This window comes from Rhipicephalus microplus, chromosome X, assembly GCF_043290135.1.
Source record: "Rhipicephalus microplus isolate Deutch F79 chromosome X, USDA_Rmic, whole genome shotgun sequence".
NCBI classification, from domain to species: Eukaryota; Metazoa; Arthropoda; class Arachnida; order Ixodida; family Ixodidae; genus Rhipicephalus; species Rhipicephalus microplus.
Window position 1 is genome coordinate 195,737,358 of NC_134710.1, and position 13,434 is coordinate 195,750,791.

The 13,434-nt window shown below is 48.4% G+C and overlaps 1 protein-coding gene across 1 annotated transcript in view; it reads right to left on the reverse strand.

The window, feature by feature from the left end:
- Syn1 (Syntrophin-like 1) overlaps nucleotides 1–13,434 on the reverse strand; it is a 182,352-nt gene that overhangs the window by 69,362 nt on the left and 99,556 nt on the right. The window contains exon 2 of the mRNA XM_037428838.2: nucleotides 2,414–2,811. Within this exon, the coding sequence (XP_037284735.1) occupies nucleotides 2,414–2,811 (398 nt within the window). The remainder of the gene's footprint in view (nucleotides 1–2,413; nucleotides 2,812–13,434) is intronic.

Sequence of the window (13,434 nt, forward strand, 5' to 3'; positions counted from 1 at the left end):
TTAAAAATGCCTTGAATGCTGTTCTGAGGTCGACCTGAACGCATACTTTTTCAAAAAGGTCCCTGAAAGTCGTCCTCAGGACAACCTGAGGATTATCTGGGACCGGACAAATAGACGGGATAAGAACATGTCGAGGTTATTTTGATGATAACCTCAGGTAGTCCTTTGGTACAGGGTAAGGTATTCTCAGGACAACCTCAGGTCGTCGCGTGTTGTCTCGGCTAAGTTGCGCTGGCTTGCCACCGCGTTAAGTCGGTTTCCAGATCAAGATAAGACGTGCGCGAGTAGCAGTTGCACCACATCGTGTCATACTCGCGCACGTGGGCATTTAGGCTTAACTTTATAAACAACGATAGGAATACCAAAGGTTATTACACAGGGCGATTAAGAGGCAATCTACTCTTATTGCGAAATATTAAACTTTTGCACGGCCGAACCTTCATTTGGCTGAAGACGTCATTTACATCGCACAGAGCCGACGGTTATTTCCGCTTGGCCGCGGTATACGCAGAGTGACTCACGAACGACAAAAATCACTTTTCTACGTGTTATAGCCAGTTCCCAAACAATTAAAAGAGACTATCGACATCATGCTAAACTTTAAACAAAGGCACACGTGGCGGTGCAGAGACTTTTGTATAGGCTGGTATCGCGACGAAAAGCGCATCGCTGGAACGGATTGAGGGGCATCGGAATCATCATGGTAAGTCTCTCGTAGTGTTTGTTACGACCAAGAATATTTTGGTGCCTTAAATGATCCGATGCCGTGTAAACAGGTGGACTACTAAACTTTGGCTCAGTTGACGCAAACTGTACGCGAATGTGCGCATGCACTGGTTTAGCTGGCGTCATAGAGTTATTATACAGGCGTCATGGAGGAAGGAAAGCTAAGGAGAGGCCCTGGCAATGCGAGCTGCAAAGCGAAAACAGTGGCCGAAGTCGCGTGATTTTGCAGAGGGGTTGTGGTAATATGTAGGCACGCCGGCGTCTCGTGTCGTCTGCGTCAGCACTTGTATGACCGCGTACGTTGTTGATAGCCGGCTGGGGTTCTGAATGCGCATTTTTAGGCAGCTGTTGCACTTTACAGTTGAAGTAATGCGTTGGATGCCTACGAGTTGCCAACGGCTGCGAGTTTACTTTATATCGCTTGAGGTCGAAAGCGGTCGTTTTCGACGCTCGCGACCACATCTCCGAAAATGGTTGGCGCCGCAGCTTCGTTGTTTTCCTTCGGCACCGAGACGTTGCGTGCCTTAGCGATGGAAGCCTAGAATTCTTATAAGAACGGCAGCGTCTACGGCTCTTAATGCGAGAGGCAGTGGTGAGCCGTTCACGTGTACTATGGCCATAACTGTCGTAAAACAGTGCGTGACCCACTGTTCTCACGTAGCTTGCCGAGTCAAGAGTTAGACGTGCCTGACACAGTGTGATGATTAATTGTTTGAAACTATCGTTTCATATTTACGTTAGCGCGCGGTAATTTCATCTCTGGCCAAGTTTTTTTTTTCTCGATATGGTCGCAGTCGGCCGACCCACGCTGCTGCGCACAATACTCGTGCGCGCGTATCTGGACACACGTGGCAAAGAGTGATTTGGAGGTGCTTCATCTGGCTAAATAGCAAGACAAATTAAAGTTCACTGTTAAACTATGTTCGGTACCCCGAACTTACCATATCTGCAAAAGAAAACATCCGGTCGTGAAGATTATCCCGCCGATCCGCGCCGTTGCTCTCTTTCGTTCACCGGAAAAAAACACGAAGTGCAAAGCTGCAAGTGTATTGTAGATTCACAATATGAGCTGTAATGAGGCTAAAATGGCACACAGGCACTATACAAGCGAGTATCGCAGCACGTTTGGTCGTAATCAGCACAAAAGTTTCTCTTTCCCAGCTCGTCTATCAGATGGCGGCGGCTGTGCCGCCCGGAGCGTCCGAAATGGGCTCGCCTCCTTCTCGCTGGCACCCGTTGCGCGAGCCGCCGTAGCGTGCCCAACATTGCGCGGAGGAAGCCTCTACTCTTCACAACTTCCGGTTTCACGAAATGTGACGTAACAGCCTCTCCTCAGTATACTCCTTCCTCCATGGCAGACGTTAACTTGAAGCGCACTAGTGGAGGACTCACCGGCGATCACTTAAGCGCGAGTCCTTAGTAATCAGGGGCCTGCGAAAACTAATTTGAGATCAACTACGACGCTCGCGTCAACAAAATGACGTCGCATGTTACCAGCTATTGCGTCACGTTTGTTTTATTTTCCTGTTCCGCCGGAAGTGCTCCCTTCTGAAACAGATTGCACTAAGCCTCATGAAGGAAGCCAATGAACAGCTGATGAGCCGCCATTTTCTGAACGCATCGGCTTCGCTGCCAGTTACATTTACCTTGTATATCTCTGCCGGTCAGAAATGAGTCATTCTCTCACCTTCTCGGAGAGCCAGCCCATGTGCTGAAGCTGCGCCTGGTCGAGGACATCACGAAGCAGGTGTCCAGCCTCGACCACGGCCTGTGCCATGACGCGCGTCAGGGCCGCATGCAGCGCGTTGAACCAGGCGGAGCACTGGGCCGCATCGGCGCAACGAAGTAGGCACACGCTGCGCCTGTCGGGGGAATGGAGTTCAAGCACACGCGGCTCCGGCACGGTGAGCGAGCGCGCCAACTGGCACAGTAGCAAGGGCACGCGCCGGCAGTCAGGCCGACCCTGTGGGTGCGTGGCCGCCGCAGTTCCCCTGGACAGCAAGCCGCCTGGTGCGAAGTCCCAGCCCATCTCCGCCAGCACGGACGCTTTGCGGAAGTAGGGCGTCACCTCGCGCAGGTATTTCACTGCACACAGAGAGACAACACGGCTCTCAGATGTTTGGCCGTGAAGGCTATGTCAATTGGTTGCATTGCTGGTATCAGAAACGTCAGTTACGGGGGGAACATTTTTCAATCGCAAAGCACGCATTTACACTAGAGAGACACGACACTGACATGACCCCGCCGAAAACCCGAGGCAGACGCAAACCATCGGCCGACAAGTCGCCCGCCGACGAAGTCGCCAGACCCCATGGTCACACTAGGCCGACGACGACGCCTCAAAAGACAGCATTTCACCGCAGTGTAACATTATGAGAGACCGAAAACACCAGTAAAATGCATTCGCAGACTTGTCGTCAGCGTGTCTTCGGGAGATCGGCGATTCAAAGCCTGAATGTCCAACGAGACGGAAGGTCCAGTAGTGAACATTCCGTCGTTTCCCAAGGTCAAGTTTCTCGTACCTGTTTTCACGCTCTTTGTGCATCCCAAGAAATACAGGAAGCGTACAAAGTCAAAGTCAAAGTAATAAGTCAAAGAGCTCAACACCGCATCGTCGAAACTGGTATGGAGGTCGAACGGCTCACAGTGTTCCGTCATTGCGCTCTGTTTGTTGTTGCGTTGACGGAGGTCATTCTTGTGCTGCCGCATTCCTTCATGGAAGTTCTCGGTTTCCCCAACGTACGAAGTGGGGCAGTTGGCGCATGCCGGGATTTGGCACACTATGCTCTGCGCTTTTTCCGCAGGTGCATGGCCTTTTGGCCAACGAACGAAACTGCCGATGGTCTCGATGGACATTCCGTCTCGATAGACATTCCGTTTCGGTTAGAAATTCAGTCTCGTTGGACATTCAGTCTCGGTTAGACATTCAGGCTCGCCCGTCACGTGACCCATTAGACATTCCATCTCGTTGTACATTCAGGCTCTGAATCATCCCTCATTACCATCCAGCCAGAGAAGGACAAGGGAGCACGGCTGAAAATGAGGTGCGGGTGTGCAAGTTTAGTCATGGCGAATGCCACTGGTAGATCCGGAGTGGCCGCCGAAATGTTGGAGCGAGCACGCGGAGTGTGCCAAACGAGATCTGCGAGTGGAACACATGAATGCCCCGCGTGAGGTCTCTCCAGAAGTTTTTTACGCATACGTCACTACACCGGTATCATAAACAATTTTCTTTTCTGCTCTCGACGTTTCAATGACAACTGTGTCGCCACTGCAAAGCACGCATTTCGACCACGGAGTCTCGCGGAAAGCAGGGCTACCGCTTCCAAATTTTGGGAATGTAAACAAGAGCACAGGGTTACTAGACCGCCTCAAAATACGCTGAGGGCAACCCAGCTGCCCGACTGTGTCGGAAATGACGGCAACGTATTCTCGGAGTTCCGGCGAAATCCGTCTCTCGGAGCTCGCGGGACGCTCCGTCGCGGAGTGGATTGCTCCGAATCTACCAGTGGAAAATGCGAACTTGCTCCGAATCTACCAGCGAAACGCGGATTGTCAACTTTGGAGCAAGAAAACTCGCTCCCGCTCTACGAGTGGAATTCGCCATCAGTGTCGCTGCGTGTGCCTCCAATGTGACTACAGAATTGGCCAACGAAAGACTGTGAGCACGACAAGGCGCGGGCGGTGTCTTCGAGAGACCACCAAAGGACTGTTTGCATATTTGCAGTGTACATAGGCCCACGACAAGAGGAAAGACACTCCTAAAGAGAGTCCGCAGACCAAAATCGGTGCCGTGTCTCTCTAGTGTAAACGCGCCTTTAGAAGCAGTCCTCGGAGCAAGCAAAAGTGCCTTTTGTAGCAGGCTTGGAGCCTCCGGAATGGCATTTTGGAGGAAGCTAAACAGCCACAAGGGTCTTCTCAAGCAATTTCGGAGCACTCAGGGTACATTCAGAGAGGATGTAGCCCCGTTACACGAAGCCAAATTGTGCAATAACCTCATCACTGCAATAGCAATTATATGGGCACTCTGTGTGGACTTTGTGGTTGTTCGGCGCTCGCTATAAATAACCGAGTGTGGGGGGCGCGCTGTCCTTCGTCGGTTGGTTTGTGCGGTCGCTCCACGTCCGATGTCACTGGTGAAAATGTATGCTCGTTGCGGGATACGCTCCCGCCGCGTGCATGCACGGGTTCCAACGACATGCGGGCTGCGTGGGAATTTACGCCAAGCGTGAGGACGTCGACTCAGTTGAAGACCTTCAACTGCGGCCCGGCGCTCAACAACGCGCCAACGGCGAGCACTGCGTCGCTAGCGCCTGCGGAGTCGACGTCATGACGATGTACCTCGCGCCCAACCTATCGCGTGCCGCCGCGGAGAAGTACGTCGACGAAGCCGTGGAAGAATACCTGAAACAGCGACCGACACGACGACCCTTCGTGATAACTGGCGACTTCGACGTCGACGTCATCAAGGACGATTGCGTGGTCGACTACATGGAGTCGCGGCACTCGCTGAAACGAGCAACGCACGACGGCAAACATCATCCGACCACGGTTCGCGGGACGTGCATCGACCACGTCTTTGCAAATTTAGACCTTCGACCACTGCAACCAGACCCACTCACCCTTCACTTTACGGACCATAAAGCCACCTTGCTCAAAATACCCAAAGCGTCTCATCAATAAACATCATCTTTCGCAGCATACGTGCATGCGTGTTCACTCGTGTTCCCTCATAACACACACGCATGTCGCAAATTACAAACCACATTTATCGCAGTTCAACATATATGCTCCGCATGCTAACCAGTGTTCCCACTCGGGAAACTGCGATCATTTTTCAGATTTACCTGAGATCGGATCCAAAAGATTCAGCTACCAGCATCTCTCCGCATATTGCCATTTCCGGCAGGGTTGTTTGGGGTCGCGGAAGTCGGTTGCCAGATTTGGGGGTGTTTGCCTCTGCCGTTCCAGCTTTCCCGTGTGGTTGTGTAGTCCGTTATGCCTGTATGGCCTGTTGACATCGGCCGCTAACGGTCCCTGTGTGTTGCAGAAGCCACAGCCTTTTTTTTTTTTTGCTGCACGCTCCATTCTACAATTAATAGATCGGACTCCATCGTGTCCAGCCTGTCACTATCGCATTCGCTACTTCGCCCTTGCGGTGAAACTAACTTTTTATCTACCTATGTACAGCCGCCCATTTCTTTTTACCCTGAACGCGCGAGCGTCAACCACATATCCGATAAGCGCCATACGATTTAGCGCAGCAGGAAAATTCGCAGCGTGTGAACTCGAAAAGCAATCGTGTTGTATATTCTAGTGAACCATAGCCCCGTGCACTTGTCTTTGCTAGGCTGTTCTGGGAACCCGACACCACCCCCGCTTCTTTTGAGTACGTTACCATGATCCTTTTTCCTTCCGTGAACGCTGCCATCAAGTAATACAAAATTACACCACCTACCACTAAAGAGAACTATGTGGGGATGCGAAGCAGCGCCGCTGTTCACTTGTGTTTCTATTTGTTGTTTCCATTTGTACGTTTCCGTCTGTTTAATTTGAGTGGAGTAGTGTATATGCCGTGTACTGCTCATGTTACACCCCCCCTCCCATTTGAGTGTATTACCGTGTGCGTGCCGCAAAATGATAACCCAGCGCTGCTAGGAGAGTACAACGAAGCGAGCGCACACAGCATTATATACGAGCGCACAGCTGTGGAGCAGAGATAAACGGGAGAGGAGCAACGAAGCGGACGCAGCGCTTTACCACCTCCTCCACCCCACCTCTTCACGCTCACGCGAGGAGAGGGGCGAGAGTTGGCGCATGCGTCGTGGGGGAGCGGACGGTCACCGATGGACGGACTCTGCCCCGAGCAAAAGCAGCTTCGCATCTAAAAATCACTCAGGAGGACGCGAGGTGCACCATGACGCAATACAATGCCGTTGAGAAAGAAGTCTGCGACGTCTGAAGCAGAACTTATGCGTAGTGCAGCAGTTTCTGCGTACCGTGTCAGGTGATCGACAGCAGTCACAATCCAACGATTACCTGCTGGGGTGATGGGGAGCGGTCCGAGTTGGTCTATGCCAACGATGGCGAAAGGAGTCTCGGGACACGAGATGGCTTGCAGAAGGCCAGCAGCTCAATAACTTTTCGGTACACTACCGTGTACTACCAGCAGGAGACGAAGTTGGTCGCTTCCGCCATTGACACAGATGGCAAGATGCAACGTACTTGGCCACAAAGGTAGATGATGCCAGGCCAGAAGAAACGTTTCCTGATGCGGCTCTGTCTTTTGTGAAATCCCAAGTGGCCTGCACATGGGTAATCGTGAAAGGCTTCGAGGACTTGGTGATGTAGAGAACGCGCAAGTACTAGAACCCAGCGGTGTCCATCAGTAGTGTAAACGTAACGATGGAGCACATTGTTATCGAGCTTAAAATGCCGTAGTTGTCGGCGTAATCTAGCATTAGGAATAGGTGATATACCATTTAGGCGTTCGATAATGCTATAGCAATATGGATCATCACGCTGGCGTGTGGCAAACTCGGTGTAGCGATTTGAAGTCAGCGTGTCAATAACAGAAAGGTGTGATAATGTGAGGGGTGACTCAGTGTCTTGCCCACCAGACGAGCAATCAGCAGACGTACTCGATGATGACAGTGGAAGGGGACATCGAGAGAGAGCATCTGCATCTTGATGTATTTTGCCAGACTTATAGATTACGTCAAAATCGTACTCTTGTAGGCGAAGCACCCAACGACCAAGGTGACCAGACAAGTTTCTCAGTGACGATAGCCAGCACAAGGCGTGATGGTCTGTGATAACTGTGAAATGGCGTCCGCAAAGATACGGTCGAAATTTTTGTGCGGCCCAAACGACAGCGAGGCACTCCTGCTCAGTTATGGAGTAGTTCTGTTCAGCAGCCGTAAGAGCACGACTAGCATACACAATAACTCTTTCCCGTGAAGTGCCATCCCGCTGTAGAAAGAACTGCACCAATGCCATGGCCACTCGCGTCGGTGTGCAGACATGTAGGTGCGTTCTCGTCGAAATCGTACAGAACAGGGTCGGATGTTAAAGCATGCTTGAGGCCTTGAAAGGCACGCTCGCAGTCGTCGTTCCAAGCGAAAGTTGATCCGGATGCCAGCAGCTTGTGCAGTGGCGACGCAATGGCAGCAAAATGACTGATGAAGCGGCGGAACTAGGACGCTAGGCCCAGAAAATTTTGTAAGGGTTTCTGATTTTCTGGCCGAGGGAGGCGTATCACGGCAGCAAGCTTGTCAGGATCCGGCCGAACGCGATCTTTGCTGACAAGGTGCCCCAGCACCTTGATGTTCTTGTTGGCGAAATGGCATTTATTTGTGTTTAGCTGAAGTCCAGCATTAGAAATACACGTGAAAACTTCGTCCAAACGATCAAGATGCTGACGAAAAGAAGAGAAGAAAATGAAGATGTCCTCTACATAACAGAGACATGTTTTCCATTTTAGGCCGCGTAGAACTGTGTCGATCATGCGTTCAAACGTGGCCGGAGCATTACACAAACCGAATGGCATGACGTTGAATTTGTACAGCCCATATGGTGTTGCAAAGGCCGTTCTTTCTTTGTCTGCTTCGTGCATAGGTATTCGCCAATAACCAAACCGTAAATCGAGGCTGGAGAAAAATTCAGCGCCTTGGAAAGAGTCAAGTGCGCCGTCCACTCGTGGCATCGGGTACACGTCTTTGCGCGTGATCTTATTAAGTGCTCGATAACCGACGCAGAATCACACCGAATCATCCTTCTTTCGGACATGCTCTACAGGTGATGACCACTAGCTGGACGAAGGCCAGATAACATCTCATTTGAGCATATCAGCAACGTTGTCCTCGATAACTTTCCGCTCTGCGGATGACACTCGATGTGGGCAGCGGCGTAGAATTGTATTGCCTTCCGTTTCAATTCGATGTACGGCGACGGAAATGCGACCCAAAAGCTTGGAATTGCCATCAAATGAAGCGCATTAGTACGCTGCCAAAACCAAAACGTTGCCTTACAAGATTATATATATATATATATATATATATATATATATATATATATATATATATATATATATATTCTTCCATAAATTACACGATAACGAATTTGTCCATATTGAACCATATATGCGCACTGCTCACTGTACGTGGAATGAACAGTAGAAAGCTATTTTATTGAATACAATGATTTAATCTTGCATTACGGTCCGGTAATAGTAGAAAACGTCACGCAGTGTGGGAGAGCCCAAATAGGTTGACAGGGTAGCGCCTAGCAACTTCAACCACGAAGAGCTCACCAGTATGATGATGATGTATGGGGTTTAACGTCTCAAAACCACCATATGATTATGAGAGACGCCGTAGTGGAGGTCTTTGGAAATTTAGAGCACCTGGGGTTCTTTAACGTGCACCCAAATCTGAGCACACGGGCCTACAACATTTCCGCCTCCATCGGAAATGCAGCCGCCGCAGCCGGGATTTGATCCCGCGACCTGCGGGTCAGCAGCCGAGTACCTTAGCCACTAGACCACCGCGGCGGGGCTCACCAGTATGATCCAATGGTGCCTCTAAATTACAGTGGCAACTTAAATGTAAGTCGCAAGCCCGTTCAGTCTTCCTTTTCTCTGTGCGTGAATGACGCCCTGGCGGCGCACCTCCCTGGTGTCGGCCAGCGTGGATTTCCGTGTCGCCCATCTCGACGGGCGAGCGCGTGCCGACGGGACAGCGGCCGACGGACCACAGCTGGGCAATCACACGTTGGCCGGATGGGCGCTCGCACGCACAGTTCCCTTATTTAGCCCGCGCCAATCCATAACGGCCAGGATGGGCCGCACATCGCTGCAGGCGTGGTGGTCACGTCGCAAGCCAGAACATGCGCCGCTACCACACCGACGTTATGTCGTACTCACAACGTATCTGCCAAGGACCGTACAATACGCAGTCCAGGGTGGTAACTCATCTGACGTCATGTGCCTCTCGTGTTTCATGATGACACTTATGACTGGCAGTACTGGTTGAACCGTATACACTATTGGACGACAATATACCGCGGTTACTAAACCAAAATTAAGCAACACCCGTCGCCTAACAAAGCGAAACGGTTGTCGCAGCAGGGTCGCTTCGCGGTACAACTGAGTGCCTCACCCGGCGACACGCTGTGGCGTTACGCTGCTAAACACGAGATCGCGGCGGTCCCATTTCGATGGAGGCGAAATGATGCACAGAATCGGCAGAGCTGAAACTCCCGAATGCGAATGTGGATTTATAGATGAAGACGTCTGTCACCTTCTCATAGACTGTCCACATCATGACACGCCGAGACGCCGTCTCAAGTGCGAACTGTTCGCATTGGACCGCAGACCATTTAGCATGAAAAAACTTCTGGGCCCGTGGCCAACTGGAGTTTTACAGTCACACGCTTTAAAAGCATTTACACGTTTTTTACAAGACAGCGGGATTGCAGACAAGTATTAACAAAGAACAATTTTTCATTTGTAACACATGTACTTATTATGTACAGTATCATGCGACACCTATCACGTGTGTGTTGTGAAATGAATGACGTGTCGACTATTATGTACATACGAGCGAATGCATCTTTATAAGGACCAGACGTGTGCTTTGCTGTTTTGTGCTGGTGGACCGAATATTAACGAGGGACATTTCCAGAGACTTCTTACATTGACTTTCGAACATTTACTTACCATTGTGATATGTGCGTATAAGTGTGTCTTTGCATATCTGTGCACGAGTTTTCTATTTTCCATGCACTGCTTTGTATCTTTTGCTTTAAGATACGTGTTCAAGTTTAAATCAACGGCTAAGGAGTAGCCGGCGCCATAATGTTGCGCCAACATCTCCTTTTATATCATATCAATAAAAAAAAGATGTACTGTGCGATGTCAGCGCACGTCAATGAACACCATGGCGATCGTCGAAATTTACGGAGGCCTTTGATCCCTCATAATCATATCGTGGTTTTGGGACCTACGAACTGTCCCTTTCCATTTTCTCCCAGATTATAGCTTCAGTTTGGGAGCCGCCAGACACTTTGCGAATGTATACACTCGCTTTTCTTGTTCCCGTGCCGAGGGGCCGTTGATCGGCATCATTGGAAACGCGCACGTACCAGGAATTTAGGCAGGATGCTCTGCAACTGACATCGGCCGACGTCGGGTAGGCGGCGCGCACGATGCACTTTTACAGCCGGAATAGAATTTGGAGCAATTTTCGGAGCAGTGAAAGACTGCTTTTGGAGCACTAAAATCTACATTAGGAGCAGGTTACGGGCGAAAACGTTCATTTTTAATCACGAAAAACTATATTTGTAGCAGTACGAAAAAGAAGGCTCGCATTTAGAAAAAGAAATGTACATACGAGTGAACATTCCCTAAACCATGTAGAGTAAATATGAGCACTGCTATTTCGATAAAAGTAGTGTTTTGAACTACCCCCCCCCCCCCTCAGCAAACAATGATAATGTCCATATTAGCATTTGCCACGCCTGTCAAATCCTTCGACAGCCTCTGAGGACTCAAATATGGATCTGCCAAGCTGGCGATCTTGAGATTCGAGAGATTCGTAAAACTAAGAAATAAGGATTATATATATATATATATATATATATATATATATATATATATATATATATATATATATATATATATATATATATATATATATATATATATATATATATATATATATATATAGTGGTGCTCAGTTTCATTTGATTTTTCGGGGAGGGGGCTGCAGAAGTCATACGGTGCTTCAAATAATTGCCAGTAACTTTTTTAGACGTCAGCGATTACATTAGTACTTACAATTAGGCGGCCTACACACGCATGCGTAAATGAACAAACTGCGCTGTATTCCGTGAATAGTGCTAACAGCCCCCACCAAATCTTAACCCTTCCGGCCCTGGCGTTCTATAACAAGTACATGAAGCAATTTTGCTGGCAAGTGTGACACAATGAAGTGAGAAATTGAAAAAAAAAAGTGTCTTAACGATCCTCAATAAACCTGCGCAAGCATAGGTAGTAATTTTTTCATCGTCGTCTTCTTTGGAACTCTGCGAAGTAGAAAATAAAATGGCGGATTGCGATAACGATGACACTCGGCACAACTAATTAATGAATGACACCTTACAGGTTAACTATTAGATCCGTAGCTATCGTATTTTTTCAAATTGTTTCTGAGATGTCTAACTTGCCATTTCCAAAGTGGATCTTTCCTAAAACTACTCTATCGTCCGCAGCAGTGGACAATCTTCATGTCCCAAATATAGGACACCAGGGCTCAGTGGTTGTCAGACCTCTGAATCCATTCAGGCTAATCCAGATGTGTAGCTCTTGTAAAAGGTCCCAATTTCTTGTTACTTTAGTCGTGAAACCTGCCCACATCACTTAGATAATATGTAAGGGGTGTCTAATACCGAGATAGCACGTAATTAATTTTTATTTGTTTTATGAAATGTAATGGTGCGCGATGGAGCTGGAAGACGACGATGACGAAGTGTAGTTCACTCAAATTGCCCTGGCAAACATGGGGGGAATCGATTCTGGCACTGCAGAGTAGGATGTGGCAATTTTTTATGATGTTGGATTTTCCGAAGTGTTCAGTATGTAGACGGTGGTCATTCAAGTGCAATGGGGAGCTGTGTACCACGAGCTCAAAAACTTGCTATTGGACAGTTTAGGCGCTGTAACTAATACGTGGCTGTTGTACGTTAGGTTCACAACGATAACTTGTACTAACAGGGTTAAATAAATAGATGTATTTAAATTCACGATGCTTTACTTGACAACCACTAAGCCCTTATGTCCTATATTTAGGACATGAAGCTATTTTTCTTGTATAGTGATGGGATGCTCAAAAAATATGTTTGTGTTCTTCAGGTTGTAGTAACTCCAAAAAAAAACAAAAATATCTACCGGTATATATATATATATATATATATATATAAGGGAAAGAAGTGTATACCTAAGGGCTCGTTTTCCCGTGTTTTAACACAATATTAATGAGATATAACAGACAGTAATACCAAGGAATGTACAGGGGAAGTTATTAGAACCAATGGAAAATAAGACGAAAGAAAAGTGGATGAAAAAATAACCAGCCGTGAGCAGGAATCGAACCTACGACCTTCGAATAACGCGTTCCATGCTCTAACCACTGAGCTATCACAGCGGCCTTCCCTCCATCCACTTTTGTGTTTATATGTGAATTTAGAAGTAGGAGTGACAGTCAGCGCCATCTATAAGCCAAACGACGAGTGTGAAAACACTCTTATGCGCATGTTTGGCGTCACATAGCACGTGAACTTATTATGAGTGGGCAGCTGATTAATTGTCCCTCTTTATACAACCTAAACACACCAAGTCTGCCAGTATGAGACCCTCGTTCAATGAAATAAGGGAAAGAAGTGTATACCTAAGGCTCGTTTTTCCGTGTTTTAACACAATATTAATGAGATATAACAGACAGTAATGCCAAGGAATGTACAGGGGAAGTTATTAGAACCAATGGAAAATAAGACGAAAGAAAAGTGGATGAAAAAATAACCAGCCGTGAGCAGGAATCGAACCTATGACCTTCGAATAACGCGTTCGATGCTCTGTCACTCCTACTTCTGAATTCACATATAAACCCAAAAAAGTGGATGGAGGGAAGGCCGCTGTGGTAGCTCAGTGGT